The sequence below is a fragment of the Halictus rubicundus genome, chromosome 3, assembly GCF_050948215.1.
Source record: "Halictus rubicundus isolate RS-2024b chromosome 3, iyHalRubi1_principal, whole genome shotgun sequence".
NCBI lineage: Eukaryota > Metazoa > Arthropoda > Insecta > Hymenoptera > Halictidae > Halictus > Halictus rubicundus.
Window position 1 is genome coordinate 2,599,167 of NC_135151.1, and position 17,774 is coordinate 2,616,940.

The 17,774-nt window shown below is 38.3% G+C and overlaps 1 protein-coding gene and 1 long non-coding RNA gene across 3 annotated transcripts in view; both read right to left on the bottom strand.

Annotated features, from left to right (window-relative positions):
* Window positions 1-7,065: 7,065 nt before the first annotated feature.
* Window positions 7,066-11,700, bottom strand: LOC143352374 (uncharacterized). Of its 2 annotated transcripts, XR_013081912.1 has the most exons (4): window positions 11,578-11,700; window positions 8,035-10,154; window positions 7,422-7,591; window positions 7,066-7,293 (listed from the first exon to the last, which is right to left on the bottom strand). It is a non-coding gene; the product is annotated as an uncharacterized LOC143352374 (long non-coding RNA). The 2 variants fall into 2 exon arrangements; XR_013081911.1 differs by lacking the exons at window positions 7,066-7,293; window positions 7,422-7,591 and adding an exon at window positions 7,680-7,923 and having other exon boundaries at window positions 7,992-10,154.
* A 6-nt stretch (window positions 11,701-11,706) lies between these two features.
* Dcma (decima) overlaps window positions 11,707-17,774 on the bottom strand; it is a 43,323-nt gene continuing 37,255 nt past the window's right edge. Inside the window, exons 6-7 of the mRNA XM_076784795.1 lie at window positions 12,932-13,686; window positions 11,707-12,848 (exon numbers count right to left, since the gene is read on the bottom strand). Of these exons, the coding sequence (XP_076640910.1) occupies window positions 13,511-13,686 (176 nt within the window). The 3' untranslated portion in view covers window positions 11,707-12,848; window positions 12,932-13,510. The remainder of the gene's footprint in view (window positions 12,849-12,931; window positions 13,687-17,774) is intronic.

Below are 17,774 nucleotides of genomic sequence, written 5' to 3' on the forward strand. Positions count from 1 at the left end.
TGCAAAACTTCATTGTTTTTCATGATATTTTTATGGGACTTGCGCCAACTAATTCGTGGCATTCTTTTGATTAAAATGACACTAAACACGGTACAAATTGGACTGTATTTAGCATTTTTATCCGTAGATTTATTCGAAGGCTTCCCTCGAAAATCCCCTCCATTCGCTCGTCACAATTTTATGAGGATATGTTGAAAAATCTAAAAGCTTAAACTTTCATTCGTGCGCGATTCTCCATCCGCTTACATTGTATGTCGTCTGTCGTCGCTGGGTCTTTGAAGCTCGGAGCTCGGCAAAAGTTATTCGAAGCTTTATTCGAAGCCTTCGAATAAAAGATACAGATAAAAGATGAAAAAATTATTCGAAGTTCGAATAAATCCGCTTCGAATAAAAAGAATTATCTTTTTTCGTCGGATAAAATTATTTATTCGATACTCGTCGAATAAAGATACTTTTTTTATTCGAACCTTCGAATAACGAATAAAAATTTTTTTATCTTTTATTGGTTATTCGAAATTTTTATTTAGATAAATATTTTGCCCAACTCTGCCATAAGAAACCTATGGCACACCAAAATGACTGGTATTCAAACGGAGAGAATATCCGTCTCCGATATAATGTTGCACGGAGAAGCGGACAGCGAAACTCGAGAACCATCGTCGGCGTGGAGGGGGCCACACATTGTCGGCTATATCGGTGTGAGACCAGAAGACCACTACTAATCCAATTACAAAACTTCTTTATTTTTCGTTATTTTTTTTTTAACTTTTACCAACATATTACTTGTGTAATGAACGATTGAAGTTTCGGACGCGAAGAAGGACCGCGTAAGGGGAAAGAAAGAGCCGCGGAGAGTCGAAGCGTTCGGAAAAGATGAAAGACTGGCGTGAGCTCAGGCCTTTAAATAAAAAAATAAACTTTTTCATTATTAATTATTTTTCTATCGGACTTTCACCAACATACTCGTGGCATTTTTCTAAGGAAAACGGTACCAAATATGACAAAATTCCGATGATATTTACTTGTGTAATGAACGACGGAAGTTTCGGACGCAAAGAAGGACAGCATATGAAAAGAAAGAGACGCGGCGAGTCCTTCCCGTCTCGAGTTCGACAGCTTGGTTTTCGCCGCGGACAAATAGATGTGGTTACTAACGTATATGTATTGACAATTACTCACAGAAAATTAAATTTAACAATACAATTAATGATTATACATAAAGTTTATTGCTTATAAAATATAAAGAATATTAAATGTAAAGAAACAATTCTATAAGGTATAAAAAATAGCAAATAATACAATTATAATTAAAACTTAAAAAGACAGACACTTTTCAAAACTTTTATCTCTACCTCTATGTTAGTGATACACAAACTGAAAATTTCATCGAAATCGGTTGACGGAGAAAAAAACAACGTGCATTGCAAGATATAAGAATCTGTGTATCTGTGTGTTTGTACAAATAGCAATAATACTGCCACCAAATAGCTTTATATGGATAAGAGCCGTCGAAAGTTAGTTTCATTACATAACACTTTTATTTCGTTACTACTTTTACTTGAATAATTGCAGTCCAGCATTAGAAGTGGTATTATCGGTTAAATAAGTAAAAAAATTAATTTTCTGTTTTTTACTACGGATCACAATAAGAACGATTGAATATTGTCATTACTTGAATATTGTATTTATTCTTTTTTTTTATTCTATAACTATTACAGAATATATTTTGTTGAATAATCATTATTTTATATGTATATATTTAATGTTCCCTTATGGGTTACATAGAGATCCCGTTCCCTTTACATTTTCTTTCTTTTCGCTTTCACTCTCTCTCACTCATTCTTCCTTTCACTCCTGCCTCCTCCTTTCTCACCCTCTCATTGATACTTTCCGTCCTGTATTTCTTTTCTCTCCCGGTCTAATTTTTTCATCCACTCTTCTCCTCTCCCGTCCTCAGCCAGTATTTCCTTCACCTTCTCTTGAATTCCTACTTCCAACCCTTGATCTCTCGAGCACCTTTCCAACACGTGTTCCCACGTCTCTTCTTCGTACCCGCACCTTCTGCACCGTCTCACCTCCTCTTCCCCCCAGTACCTTCCTCCCCTCATTTCATTCCCCAGCCTGTACCTTGCTATCCTCGTCCATTTTTCTTCTTTTGATCCTTTTTCTAGGTATTCGGGTCTTTCCTTTGTCCTTATCTCTTTATACCATATATTATATCTAGACTCCATTACCCTCTTCCAGTTTTCCTCTTCCTCTTTCTTTTTCTCTCTTTTCTCTATCCTTCCCCACTCTTCTTCCCTCTCTTCCTTATCTCCCTCCTCTAACATTCTTCTATTCCCCCTTTCCTCTATATATTTCTTCCTCCCTATCTCCCATTTTGACATCTTTCCTCCTATAGCTCTCTCTTCTATCTCCTTTATACATTGTCTGGCCCATTCGCTTCCTTTTCCAGCTCTCAACCTTTCTTCAAACTTCCATGCCCTCTTCGCGCCCCTCCCTCTCATTTTCTCTCTTTTCGTCTCTTCCCTTATCATATACCCTGGTGTTGTCCACTCTACCCCTAGCACCCATCTTATATACCTTTCCTGCATCCTCTCCACCTCCATTCTTTCCTCCCATCCCCAGATCTCCACACCGTATGCCATCACTGGCCATACCAGTGCGTCGAAAAACCATTCTCTTCTCTTGTACTTATTTTTAAAATATCTTTTCCCTATCCCCCACACACTTTTCATCACTCCTCCACCCTTCCTTGTTCTGTCCTCTATCTGTCTTTCTTGTCCCCCATTTTTCTTGAATACGTACCCGAGATATTTTATCTCGTCTACTTCTTCTACCGTTCCATCCCCCTATCTCCACGTCTTTTTCTCTTGCCTTCTTCTTTCGAATCTTATTATCTTCGTTTTTTCTCTGTTTACTTCTAGTCCCTTCTCCTTTATATAGCTTCTGAATTCCTCTATCATTAATTTCATCCCGCTCTCCTCTTTCGCCAGCAGCACGAGGTCATCCGCATATTGCAAAGTGTATAGCATTCTTCCCCTAATCTCCACCCCACCTTTCCCCCTCTTCCTCATTCTTTCCTCTAGATCGGCCATAAGCAGTATAAAAAGCTTCGCGCTTAGCGGACATCCTTGCCTTACCCCTCTTCCTACCCAGAACTTGTCTCCCATTTCGCCTCCTACTTTCACCTTAGATGTTGTCTCTCTATACACTTCTTCTATTCTTTCCCTAATTCCTTCGCTCACACCTCTCTCCTCTAATGCTTTCCACAATATTCTCCTATTCACGCTGTCAAATGCTGCCTTCAGGTCTACAAAGCATCCTATTAACCTTCCCTTTTTCTTCGCCAGTTCCCTGTTTACTACATAATTCACTACATATATATTGTCTATCGTCCCTTTCTCCTTTCTAAATCCTGTCTGGTTCTCTGGCACCATCCTCTTCTCTTTTACTTCTCTCTCCAGCCTCTCCTCTAATATAATTGTATAGATTTTGTACAACGTATTCAGTAGCGTTATCCCTCTATAGCATTCGAGTGACTTTCCATCCCCCTTCTTTTTTATCGGCACCACGACACCTACTTTCCACTCTTCAGGGCATCCTTCTCCATTCCATACCCTATTGCATATTTTCCACACTTCATTCCTTATATTTTCTCCTCCATATTTCCAAATCTCATTTCCCATCTCATCCTCCCCTGCTGCTTTCCCATCTTTCAATCCTTTTATTGCTCTTTCTATCTCATCTCTTTCTATCCCTTCATTGCTTTTCTCGCTTCTTTTCCTCCTGCCTCCCCCCTCTATCTTGTTTTCTACTCCTCCTAGTAGCCCCATAAAATACTCCTTCCATTTTTCCATTTCTATCTCTTTCGTTTGTCCTTTTCCTTTTCCACCTCCCATCTTTCTTAGAAAATCCCATACCTTTCCTTCTGTCCTCGCTTTCCCTGCTTCCGTTAGTATCTTTTCTCTCTCCTGCTCTTTTTTCTCTTCACACAGTTTTTTGTATTTGTTTTTCATTCTTCTATATCCCTCTTCTTCTTCTTTCCCTTCTTTCCATTTCCTTAATGCCCTTCTTAGTTCCTTCTTTCTTTCTATGCATTCCTTATCCCACCATCCTCTCCTTTTCGACTCTTTCATGCCCTCAGTACTCCTTATTTCTTCTATTACGCTCTTGATCTTTTTTTCTAGTTCTCCTAGTCTTTCTCCTATCTCTTCCCCTGTTACTTCTATTTCCTCTGTTAACCTTCTAAATTTTTCTTTTACCTCTCTTCTCCATTCTACTCTTTGCGCTCGTTTCTTATCCTTCTTTCTTATCTCCCTTTCCTTTTCCTTTTGTCCTTTCTTCATTGTTATCACTACCGGTAGGTGATCTGATTCTACCCTTTCCTCTATCGCCATGCTCTCTATCCCTTCTCTTGTTCTTTTGTCTCCTATCACGTAATCAATTACCGTCCTTCCTCTCTGTCCTATATATGTGTACTCTCCTCTCTCGTCTCCTTCTATCCCTCCATTCGTTATTTCTAATCCTAATTCTCCTAACGTTCTGATTAGCTTCCTCCCTTTTCCATTTACTTTCTTGTCTTTTGACTCCCTGCAGCCTCCCCCCTCATCTTCTTCCTGCCTTACTTCTCCTCCTTCCCTGCCTGTCCTCGCGTTAAAATCTCCTCCTACAATTAGTTTTTCGTCCCTTCCTGTATCCCACCAGTCCCTCAGTACTTTCATCTTCCGTTCAATGTCTTTGTTTACATATACCCCTAGTATCTTCCATTCTTCCTCTCCTATCCTTATACTTCCTTCTATTATTCCTTCTATATCCTTTGACTCTCCCCCGCTCTTAATCATTATTTTATAAATATCGCAATAAGTTCCAAATTAATTAATTACACCTATAAACTATCGATTATAAAATAATGATTACAATGGTGAATAATATGGAAAATAAGAAGGCAATAACAGTGTAATGAAATTATACAATACAAAATAATTATTTTCATTCTACGCATTATACGTTTATTTATTGCCTATGTCACTGACATTTCTTCCGTAATTCACGAGCAAATGTTCTATTTAGGTAGCGAGCGCGGCATGTTTTGCGTGTTGGTATTTGAGATCCGTGATAGTTCCACGTTCTTAGTTCCACAACCGACGAGAGTATCTCGACATTGGGTCCGTTACCGACCGATCCCAGCACCCACCTGGCACCCACTTTGAGACTCGCAGTTTAACACGGGGGCTGGCAGTCTTTATATATATCTCGTCGGTGACACGGTTCTGTTCCAGGAAAGACGACACGGTTCTGTGTCATGCTAAAAGACGACACGGTTCTGTTCTAAGAAAGACGACACGGTTCTGTGCCATGCTAAGGCTGAGCTGATGTCAGCACTATATCGGGAACGCCGAAAACCCGGGCGTGAGCACTCTCCTATCCTCTCTGTGAGTACCTTCCCATTGAAACTTTTTAAGTTTTGTGCTCTGAAACGAACGCCACGAGAATCTACTTTATGCCAGCTGCTTTATGCTTTTTGCGATCTCAAATTAATTAAAATGGCATATTAAAAATCTAAAAATGTAAAAGTAATGAATCTAAAAATCTAAAAATAATGTTCGACAAACTGTCAGACGTTGCCACTCAGTTGATGAAAAAGAAATTATTTTTTAATCATACAGTAACGCAACAAGATCTATAGCTGACGAATAAATCAAGGACACTCGTTACAACTGAAGTTTATTTCTCGAAAATCAAGATCAAGTTATTAATATTTCACACGTTCACGTAGATGCGTCGTCCATTCATTATTTTTCATATACGATGTGATTTGCGATGTGTTCCTTTTGTGAAACGAATAGCGCAACGCTGCGCTGGAAATGGTCACTAACTATTAACAGTAAAAATCAGCGGAGCACAAATACATTTTTTTTCGGATGTGTTCCTTTTGTGAAACGAATAGCGCAACGCTGCGCTGGAAATGGTCACTAACTATTAACAGTAAAAATCAGCGGTGTGCGAATACATTTTTTCTCGGACCGTAACATGCGCGTTCTCGTGTCCAGACCTAATCGTGTTGTCGCGATCAAATCGAGACATGCGTTCCACAGCGAAATTGTCACTGCGAACTTTTACATCGTACTTTGTTCGAGCCTCTGTTGATATCGCGATTTTGGTCGTCCAATTTCAATCGCTCGTTGTCGATTCGAATTTCGCACGCGGGAAAGTAATGCGTCCCCGTAACAGTAAACGTTTGATTGCATTCCAACACACGGAATCTGATCGTACGCGTCGAGAGCAAACCGCGCTGCAATTGAAGGGCCATATAATTTCAGATTCAAATGTACACAACTGAATCGACGTGATATCTTTATTAATCCTCGGATGGCGGCGTCGGGGTTCTTTTCGACCCATCATTTCGAAGGTATCGTCTAATTTTTTATCGTTTGTAGGCTAATTTCATTTATTCGTTACTTAGATCTAAGTAGGGGGGATCAGAGTAGTCGGAAAACATTTCTAAAAAGGTGGTTCAAGTAAGGAATATAGGTGGTGTTGGCCTATGAAGTCGTCAAGAACATCCGTCTTCCGAGGGTTAAGAATTTCTGATACTTTTAGCTGTAGAACTACCGAGCACGGAATTTAATGTTTCTAAAATGTTGTATAAAATTGACAAGATCCCAGGCATTGCGCATTCAGTTGATCTTTATTATAATGTAAATACGAATGAATGAATGTAATTAACATTTGAATGGTTCCATTTTGACCCAGCACTTCAATGGCATCGTTTAACTAGCCCTGATGATTAATTGCAATTGAAATTTATGCAACGGCTGCAATAAGATCAATAGACGCAGATAAAATACCTTTAAAAATTGTTTAAATATTGACATACAACTGCCTGAAGCTAAATGATAGCTTAATGATATTCTGTAAAGGAGTCGTTACAGTTTCAATAATCGTAAAAGATTGAAAATGGATCATTTTGACTGCTCTGGAAGTTTTACTGTTAATGAGAAAGGAACATTGGCCATTCATTCTTGAACTATGATAGTAAAATTATCCTACTTTTACTTCGCCGAACTTATCTGAACTGTTAACATGCTGTTCACGTTTATGCTATGGTATATTTAGCGTTGCGTTAGGGGAATGGCGATAAGTAAGTTTCTATCGATAGTGGTGGAATGGTAATCGAACATATGCAGAGTGTCTGGCATGTCAAAGTGTCACACTACTGCTCAGAAGTTGCGTATGATCCGTTCGATGGTAGTTCAAAGTGAAAGTAATAGTAGTATGCATATTCATTTCCTAGAAAAATAATTAAGAATTCGTCCAACAAAGACACTCCGCATACGCGTTAACTTGCCTCGTTAAATGTACACATATTCATACATTCATACACAGTACATTCGATAATACTTAATTCTAAAATAAACCATGTATAGAAACGATGTCGTTCGTTTGCGATTTGAGCGGGGCACGTGATTCCATCAAAGTTTCGATCGAGTATAAATATTAGAACGAGACTGCAAACATTGATATAGATTCAAATCGTTATAGGGCTGATCCTCGAAGACTTCGAAACGAATTTTCCTCGTCGATGGTTCTGCGAAGTGGAAAAGAAATGAATAATTTTGTTTCGTTGGTCCTCGTCGCAAAAGATTCAGGAGATTAACTCACAGAAGCAGTCAATAACATCGAATTATTCTTTATAAATCAGTGGTACTTCATCTTGAGAATATGTTTCTAACGATTCCATTCTACTGATCAACAAAACAATGTTTTCTGCTTTTAACCACTCGCCGTACGACATTGAGTCACACTCATGATGGAAATTTATTTGAAATTAGAATAACATATTCTGTTCCTCTGATATTAATATTGAATCTGATTAAGGCAGAGGTCGACAAGCGATACGTACAAATTTTCTTTTCTTTTCTTTTCTAATCGTTGCAGACGTGAAGAACAATCGTAGTGCAAGGGGCTAAAAATATGTGGTAAATTACCATAAAGGTGAAAAATAGGGCGTACAATTTTTCGAAAATTTACCTTATTCTAAGCGCGTTGCATGAGTTTCTACTTCAAGACGCTTCACACTATAGTCGCAAACGAGCGCCATGCGTCTTCGTGTTGGTCCACTTACGACAATGCTCGACTCGTTAACATTTAATTTGATTGGCATTTAGTGATCTACTTTCTTGTAATACTTTAAACCGTGTGCGCTCAAAGTTCGAGATCGTTTACGTACGACGTTAATTGCTTATGCATTAACACTCTCCGTGCCTGGCCCTTTTTACGTGGCTTTTCGTTCAGGTCACGTAGACTTTTCGCAAAAAAAATTGCTAGTAATTTGTCACGCTTGCAACAACGAAAACATCAATTTTATTAACAAAACTGTACGACGTGTATTAATCGATCAAACACATTTTTCACCGAGTTCCAACAAACAGCGTGTTCTGTACACCGTTTCACTAGTCGTGAACGCCGCGAATAATTTCATTTGACACTTATCGCACGTTAGCTTAGCTCTTCATTGTTAGAGAAGGAATTAACAAAGTTGGTTACTTGCGTATTCGTCTTTTATCGTTATGCAGATTTGATATTAAGGGACAAGTTGAGGAGGCATTCTGGTTTGGAACTTCGAACATATCGATTTTCTGTTGCATTTTCTTGAAGTGTATGCCCTCAGGCACATTTCATATTTAATTTCGTACAAACAACGAAGTTACAGATATTTCAAGTACGTATACATAGTTCCGTATAACTGTCACGGGAAACTTGAAACGTGTTTCTCTTGAAACCTTATTCTCTGACATGGCTGACACGACATCTCAAGATCTACTTGTCCAATAGACCTAAAATTTCACGAGAATTTTCAGCAGACCCACCAAAATTTACAATAAATGTCGGATTTTTTCTAAATTTTTACTGTTACACTTAAAAAATTGCTACTCGAACTTCAAAATGCTTTCGTTTTTCGAAGCAAAGGAAGACACTTTTTCTTAAAAACAAAATAATGCTTGGTTCAAAGAAGTTGCGGCACGCATAATTTAAATATTTTCCAAATGATAATAAATATTATCAAAAGATCAATGCAACGAAGAAATGCTAAAAATGGCGCAGAAATGACGCTCTGCACCAGAATACCTCCTCAAGTTGGAAAAATAAATGGAGTGGTGACGGTTAAAACACATATGTAGTTACGAATAATCGACAATGTAATTCATGTTAATTTTATGCGAACAGACATGATATCCACAAGTCCCTTTGCCTTTTCAGTCCGCTGGTGTAGTTGTAGAAGTATGAATATTTTATTGAGTAATTAAAATTAATTAATCTTGGGTCGGCGTATCTGAAAATTGTCAGTGGCTAGAATGAAAGGTTGTCACAGATGTGACGCGGAATGCGTTTGCATTTATTTCACATTATGTCATGGTTTGCCAAATACAGTGTTTACTCTACATATGTCCCAAATGCCTAGCCGATAAAAGTCCCAGAATTATTCTACGTTCGGTGTGGATCAAAAAATAGTGTCTCCTGGCTGACATATGTCCCTGGCTAGACCCGTGTTTTGGACATATATCGAGTAAACACTGTATACGAGAAATGCGAGTTGCTCAACTGAGTAAAATGAAACTAATAATTGACGACTATAATGTAGTAGCATTGAAATACAATACTGATAGATGAAGAATAGCACAAAAGAAAAACCGTAATGGAACCTAATCGCGAATCTTATGCTAACGTGAAACAGCATCGAAGTACTCGCGATCAGTTACACGATCAAATGACATTACATCGATAACAATAATACCTAACATCGATCCTCACCTTTCCTACAAATACATTTTGATATTGTTTAATTATGCAGATCGGAGGATGGAAAATATACGATAATCCGACTGCGGATGTCGGTGCGTTTACAATTTATAAGTTAAATACAAGAAACAATCCATTGAAGAATGTATGTCGGAAGCGTTGTCTTACGCAAATAACTCTTACCGAATAAATCGTAATTATCGAATCAATTTAACCTTGACCTAAATTCTTATAAAAACAGCCCGTATAAAATGGTAATTTGCATGAACATCCGCAGCGTGGCGTCAATTCAGCTCTGTACGATTCCTTAGTAAATGAAACTCTTCATTTAAAAAAATATGTTCGTTTTACTGTAACGTATGTATACAGGGTGGGGCATTTAAATGGGAACACCTAAATATCTCGGTTATTATTAGTCGTACAAAAAAACTCCACAGAATAAAGTTGTACTGTTTCAAGGGGCTAATTTGATGAGGGTAAACATTTTTTCTCAAGGTCATTTTGTTACAAGATTTCAAGGTCATCGATATTTTTTTAATTGGAATCATATATTTTTATTATCGCTGTGTGATAACCGAGGTCAAGACGAATCCAACGACCTGTAATATTATGACCTTCACGTGACCTTGAGTACGAAAAATTCATAAAAGTAGAACACTTAATGTAAACAGTGAAATAACGATGACATGATCCCCCTAGGGTTTCAAGAAATGTTCTTGAACCTTGACTAATGACTGTAAACACGCTTCCAATGAATTATAAATGCTGATAAAAATTCTTCTCCTTGCGGTGACTCTAATCAGTACGTTTAAGAAATTCATCGGGATTTATTCGATTGTGAAAGATAACGTTACTTTTCTGAAACGATGGTGTACAGTGATGCAGAAAAGGTAGAAATTATTTTAGTTTATGGTGAGGCTAAAAGTAACTGAGTACAAGCATTTCAACTGTACGCAGGAAGATACTCTGAGAGAAATCATACTTCTCGACAAAGTTATGACCGCATAGTTCAATTGTTTTGTAAAACAGGGAGTATTAAATCACGGAACAGAAAACGATGAAAGCCTGCTCCTGGAGAAGATGCCGAAACTTTTGTATTGGCTACAGTCAATATTGATCTTGCTACAAGTTGTCGAAAAATTGGACGTTCTTTATTCTTTGTTCTTTATTGCAACGTCATTTTCATCCACACCATATTTCCTTACATCAGGAGCTTCATGGCAACGACTTTGAGAATCGTGTTTTTGTACATGGACATTGTAGCAAAAACAAACATGAATACTTTATGATGTTCTCTTTACTGACGAAGCTCCTTTTTCTAACCAGGGACAACTGAATACACATAATATGCATTATTGATGCACTGAAAACCCGAAATGGCTTCGACAAGTTGTACACCAGCGCCCATGGAGTGTAAATATATGGTGTGGAATCGTTGGTGATAACAAACTCAAGGTCACGTGAAGGTCATAATATTACAGGTCGTTGGATTCGTCTTGACCTCGGCTATCACATACCGATAATAAAAATATATGATTCCATTTAGAAAAATATCGATAACTTTGAAATCATGTAAAAAAATGACCTTGAGAAAAAATGTTTACCCTCATCAAACTAGCCCCTTGAAACAGTACAACTTTACTCTGTGGAGTTTTTTTGTACAACTAATAATAACCGAGATATTTAGGTGTTCCCATTTAAATGCCCCACCCTGTATATGTATATATATTTTTCTTTATGCGTATATTTATATATTTGTAGATCTGTACTTACGAACTAAATAAAGCTTGCGTCAGGTTTTCATCAACTAACCGTCTAGTTGATCGTTACGTTTGATTATAAAACGAGGCGGGTGACGAACAATTCTCTTTGGTACCTCTTTGGTGTGCATAGCACCCTCTTTGGTGTGCATAGCACACATCCGTAGTCCATAGAAAAATCGTAGTTCGATATACTCACCATAGATCCCACAGCTCTGAAATAAACATTTCTCGGCGGACCTCATTTTTTAGTTTTCGAAAACCTAGGCTGATTTTGCATCCAGAAAACATTATAGATTAACCCTCATCCTCACAGAACATCACGTATGCCGATTTATTTGTGATGCGAGAAATGTTAACCCTTTAGTCAAATTATTTAATTTTTAACCAAATTCTATCTATTCAATTTACGACACTGCAAAGTAAAATTGATTTTCATTTTCCAATTCGGCAAAAGCGAATATTAAATATACGAATTTGGTTGTTGTAATATTTTTAATCGACTTTAGAATTCTTCTCAAAATCTCCTGTCTTCCCACAGCATTTAAGGGTCAGCTTATACTAGGCAGGTCGGACGCTGAGGGTGTATAAACGCATATTTAGTATCTAGTATCTGGCTTTTATAGGCCCTCAGCGTCAGCGTCTGACCTGCCTAATATAATCTGACTCCAATTTTCGAACAAGGCATTTTAGAGTTCAGCTGTGCATCTTTTTATTATAGGGTAAAGGACCCAATTTATGAGGGGGTATCAACTACTGTGCCTATATTAATTATACGTATTTTTAAAGCATAATGAATATTTAAAAAGAAATATATAACATATACAATATTAACAGATTTTAATGAAAACAATTTAATATCTCTTTTTTAATATTCATTGTGCTTTAAAAATTATAATTAATGCAGGCACAGTAATTGGCATCCCCACAGTAATTGGGTCCCTTGACCTATTGACTTTTGCCATCGCGTTAATTCGACCAGAGGGCAAATTTGGGAAAATGATGGATCTGAAATAACATAATCATAGGCGATCGAGCTGTGTAAAGAAAGGAAACAGTTCAAAGATCCAGAAGCTCTCTAATCCCTCGATGGTGTACGCAACAAGGTCCCAATGTTGCGTCCACCGAGCAGCCCCTCGGTGGATGAATTCAGGGAGGAGTCAGTGGGACAGAACGACTATCCTCCTTTCAGTCTCTTCTTATTGATCAGTTTTCTTTCCCCTCTCTCCCTCTTTAAAGCCATCAGTAGCTTAACAAAGCAGAGTAAAAGGTTCCAGGGAGGTGCTAGTAGGACAGAGTAGATACTGTTCTCCGTCAACCTCTTCCTCCACACGTACACTCCTCCCCTCCCCCCTCTTCTTGCTCACCTTTATTGACTGTTTCAGCGTCACCTCCTCTCGCGACTGACTTCTCCATAAAATCTCCCACCCTGCTTAGCCATTACACCCTGCCTCGTCAGAAAATACGATCCACGCTCGCTCACATTCTTTTATAGTTTTGGTTCTTCAGCTGACTCCTGAGTATTCGAAGGATGTACTGCGAAGAACTGGAAAGAAGTCTCGCGGGCTGCAGGATCCTTCTCGATGACCACTATTAATAACGAAAATACACAAATGTTCCCAGTGTCCATTCGAACCCGCATTCCGTCAGCGAGTCTTCTTTTCAGCTCTGCGTAGATACACAACAGTATTCCCTCGTCTCGAGTTTTTCCCCATTTTCATCACCGTCATTTCACGGTGAAATTATTGGGGACTCTTCTTTGTCTCAATAGGAAGTGTCTGCTACTTGATCGCGCAGTGTCCCTCGAATCTGATGAGGGAACACTGTGCCTCGTCGTTTCTGTTCGTTAAAGAATCCGTTCGAGAGCACAGTCGAGACGAAGAAACAACGACGCATCGAAGGAAACGAGTTTCGCATTATCTTTTGGCGGGCAAAACGCGGCCGGTTCAAACGTAGTTGGTTCTCGCGGTGCAGCAGAAGAGATTCAGCGCGCCACGAAAGTAGGACGATTGTCTCGCGGATCTGCTGGGGGGCCTGTAGTTGCTTTGATTCCAGCGATTCGTCCTCCGCCCGTTGCCTCGGCTCCCTTTGCTTCCCAGATTTTGCAGGGCCGTGTACTTCTCTGAAACCAGACAGAACGCCGAGATACCGTTAAGTACGTTTCACCGTGGAGACCCTCGAAAGGACAGATTACCGTTTTAGAGGGCTAAGCGCGGACAGGGCGCAACAACAGACCTCTCTCAGGAATTCAAAGTTGTTATTGCAGACGCAATCGTCGTTGCCGGACCAATTTTGAAACTTCTACTGGATGCAGTCTCAAACTCTACTTACAAAGGAATGATCCCGAACCAGGAAATTTTAAAATTTTAGAAAATTTGGGGATATGATATCCATAGGCAGGTATGATTCGGGTATTTTTCGATTCTTTTTTTTTAATCATATAAACAATTGACAAATGTTTTATCAGAGTTCTCATCAACAAGAACAACTCTTGGCTGGAGACTTTTTTCTTGTCCCGTATAGTTTGCGAGTTATAATACAATAATAGCAGAATTTTCAGACCGTATTTTTCTACCTATACAGGGTGTTCGACTACAGGTGGGAGAAAATTCAAGGGGTGTTTCTCCAAGACAATATAAGACGAAAATGAACAATAAAAAATTGCGATTTCGGCTCCATTTTTTAGTTATTAACAATTACAAATCCGCCTAAAATACGACAACCCGGTCAACAGACTTGTACGTTACGTGCGTCATAGAGGAGCGCGACTGTCAAGAATCAAGTGACAGAAACTCCGCGTGCCTCGCAAGAAGTCGCCTGGCAAGAATTCGGCGTGCAAACCATCCGATTGGGTCATTCCACGCGCATTTTCGGTTCTAGCCGAATTATTGGCTAAAGTGTGTGACGTCAAAGCCTAACTATTGGATGCGAGCGAGGACCCCCGTGACTGTCGCGCGCAACGTAACCGCTGTTGGTCTGATTGCCGCATTTTAGGCGGATTTTTAATCGACAATAACTACAAAATGAAGACGAAATCGCAATTGTTTATTCTTTATTTTCGTCTTATATTGTGTTGGAGAACCACCTCTTAAATTTTCTCCCACCTGTAGTCGAACAGCCTGTAGAGAGGTCTTAGAACTTTATATGTGGTAGTTATAAAATTTGACCTTGAATGCAGAGTATTATAAATGGACTGAGGATTTTATGAATTTACAGCAGAAACGAGTAGGTGAGACACAAAATAAAAGAAACATCAGATGAATTTAATAGTATATTATTTGCAACCTATTAAAATTCTTAAGAGAAGAAATCAACTTTTATGTAACCCCTCTCTCTTGTAATTGAGATACAGACTTATTTTGTAGAAAGATCCGGAGTTATAAGTGATAAGACAAAATCGAGTGCGTGAAATGCAACACATCAATAATAAAATTATACCTAATTCATTAAAATTATTCAGATGAAAAATGAATTTCTATTTAATTTCTTGTTCTAGCAATTGGTACATAAAATTTTCATTTTGCATAAAAAACCCTAAATTGGTTCACTATCACGCCTAGCAGTGTAACAAAATTATTATCAGTCGATGAACCTCGGCGAGAAATCAATCACCCCTGTTACAGAGTTGATTCTATCAGTATTTCTCTCTTCCGCCTCGCGGAATGTCGCTCGAAACTTTTAAATTGATTTCAGTGAACCGAGAAAGAAGTTATTTATCATATAATATCGACACGCTAACATTCCCAGCGTTGTTTGTCGAGAACCAGCCAGCAAGTGTTTCGAACAGGACGTATTATTTCGCAATTGTTTGATATTAGCCCCGTTAAATTGTTCGGCCAAATGGTTGGTCTCCTCAGCGAGTAATTAGTTAATGGAGGGTAATTTTGCCCGTCCAAGCCTCGGACGAATACGTTGCTAACCGCGGGGAATTTTCTTCGGCGGTTAAAAAGCCGATTGTTCCCAGATTGAAGACAATTCGGGTTTCCTCTTTTTCTTCCTTTCTTATATGGTTTTCCGGGACGTCCTTTTGTACTTTGTTTCGAATGAATGTAATATCGTAATGCATAATTGCTGTGGTGCGACCAAATTATGGTGTGTTGTTTAGAAGAACGAGTAGAAACAATTTTTACTTGTGGAGCTAGTGAGAGTGCTTGTCGAACTTCGGCTACGTTTAATGGGAGACATCCTGATACACATGTTTTTCATACGTACGTGTTGCAATTAGTTGCAAAGTTTAAAGAAACATGATCGGTGACAAATTTAACAAGAAACCAGCCAAAATTCATAAAAGAAGTTGATCAAATCGAAATTATAGGATAGTTTACTGTGAATCCCACTAGTTCAATTCGACAAGTTTCAATAGTAACTGGTGTATCTGTGGGATTTGTGTACAAATTACTTAAACATAACAAGTTTCTTCCTTATAAAATGCAGTTGCATCAAAAGTTATTGGAAGATCACTTTGAAAGGCGGATTGAGTTTTGTGAAGAATTAACAAATATGATAAACGTCACTCCTAATCTAATTAAAAACATTTGTTTTGGTGACGAATGCACTTTTTTCTTAAACGATGCTGTAAATCGTCATAACTATCGTTATTAGAGTGACGAAAATCCACATCTTATTAGAGAAAGTAATACTCAATGGCCAGAAAAAACAAATGTTGGGGCAGGCATTTTAGGAAATGCTACTATAGGTCCTCTGTTTTTCCAAGAGAATTTGTATGGCAATCTGTATTTAAATTTACTGAACGACATCATTGATCCACTTGTAACAGAAAGTCTTGAAAACCAAAGAGATGAAAACGGCAATTTACTTCAACATTATGGTGCTCCCCCGCATTACACGTTACCAGTTTGCCAGTGATTAAACAATCGATTCGCACTAAGATGGATCGGTAGAAGAGGTGTTATTCAGTGGCCACCAAGATCACCAGATCTAACTCCGGTCGACTTCTTCTTGTGGGGACACTTAAAGTTTGTTGTTTATAAAACACAACCAGAAAGCGTCAACGATTTGCATCGCAGAATTGGACAGGAATGTAGAGCTATTCCAGCAGATACCTTAAAAAATGTTCGTCCAAAATTTGAGAATCGTCTGTATTACTGTTTAGAAAACTACGGTGAACATTTTGAAAATTTGTTATAGTTATAAAGAAATTATAAACTGTCTCGCAGTAGAAGTATGACTCGCTCTACTTCTCTTTAAATATCTACGAAACTAGTGCGCGGATAAAAGAAAGTATCCTACGAAAATGACTGGTCTTTTTACGTACAATAAATTCGCATAATAAAAAATATAGGTTTCCATTTCAAAAAACAATGTTGACCTTCAAATAACCTTGAAAACGCCACCCGAATAAAAAACTGATACTGTCCCCCTCTTTCCCCCTCGGAATCCTTGGTCACGTTTTTTACACTTTTTGAATATCTGTTGGAATTTATTTCATGAATAGAACAAAATTAATGTGTTATTTCTTTAGAACGAAGGATCGTTTGAATCGGCTTTTGATATACATTGTATCTGCAGTTAATATACATTGTATGTTGTCCCCGGCATGGGACCCTCGATCCTCAGTTGTTCATATTGGACTGTTGCTCCTCTGTTTTCGATTTCTTGTTTCATTCGCGACGGTCCTCTCAAACCGTAGACGTGTCTGACAACACGCTTTTAGACAATCTATTGAAATATAAATTCTATTTCATATACAGATAAAGAGTGTGCTTTTATTATATGTACCCATATCCCAATAATATCTTTCATGCTTTTCGAGATATTCGGCTGGAAAGTTTTCAAATGAACACCTTGTGTAGGTACTAAAGCACGCGAATCCGACGGATCTGTAACCAGTTAACTGTGTTTGACGAGTAAACTCGTCACGAAGAAATGGCAATATTTTGTGTTATGACGAGTATACTCGTCACGAAGAAATGGCAATATTTTGTGTTATGACGAGTATACTCGTCAAAACAGCTATAATTCAAACAGCGGTTAATTTTTGCGACGCAACTTAGGTACACATTTTTCAAAGAGGTCGCAACAGCTAACTGGTTAAAGTCGATTGTGTTCCTTTTTTTCCGATTTATTCTTATAGGTAAAATCACCCCCTACTCGCTTGTACACGTTATTCGGTCGCACCCTGTATATTAACAGCAAAAAATAGAATTTTTCGGTTTGAAAGAAATTAAGTTTAATGATTAAAAGTTTATC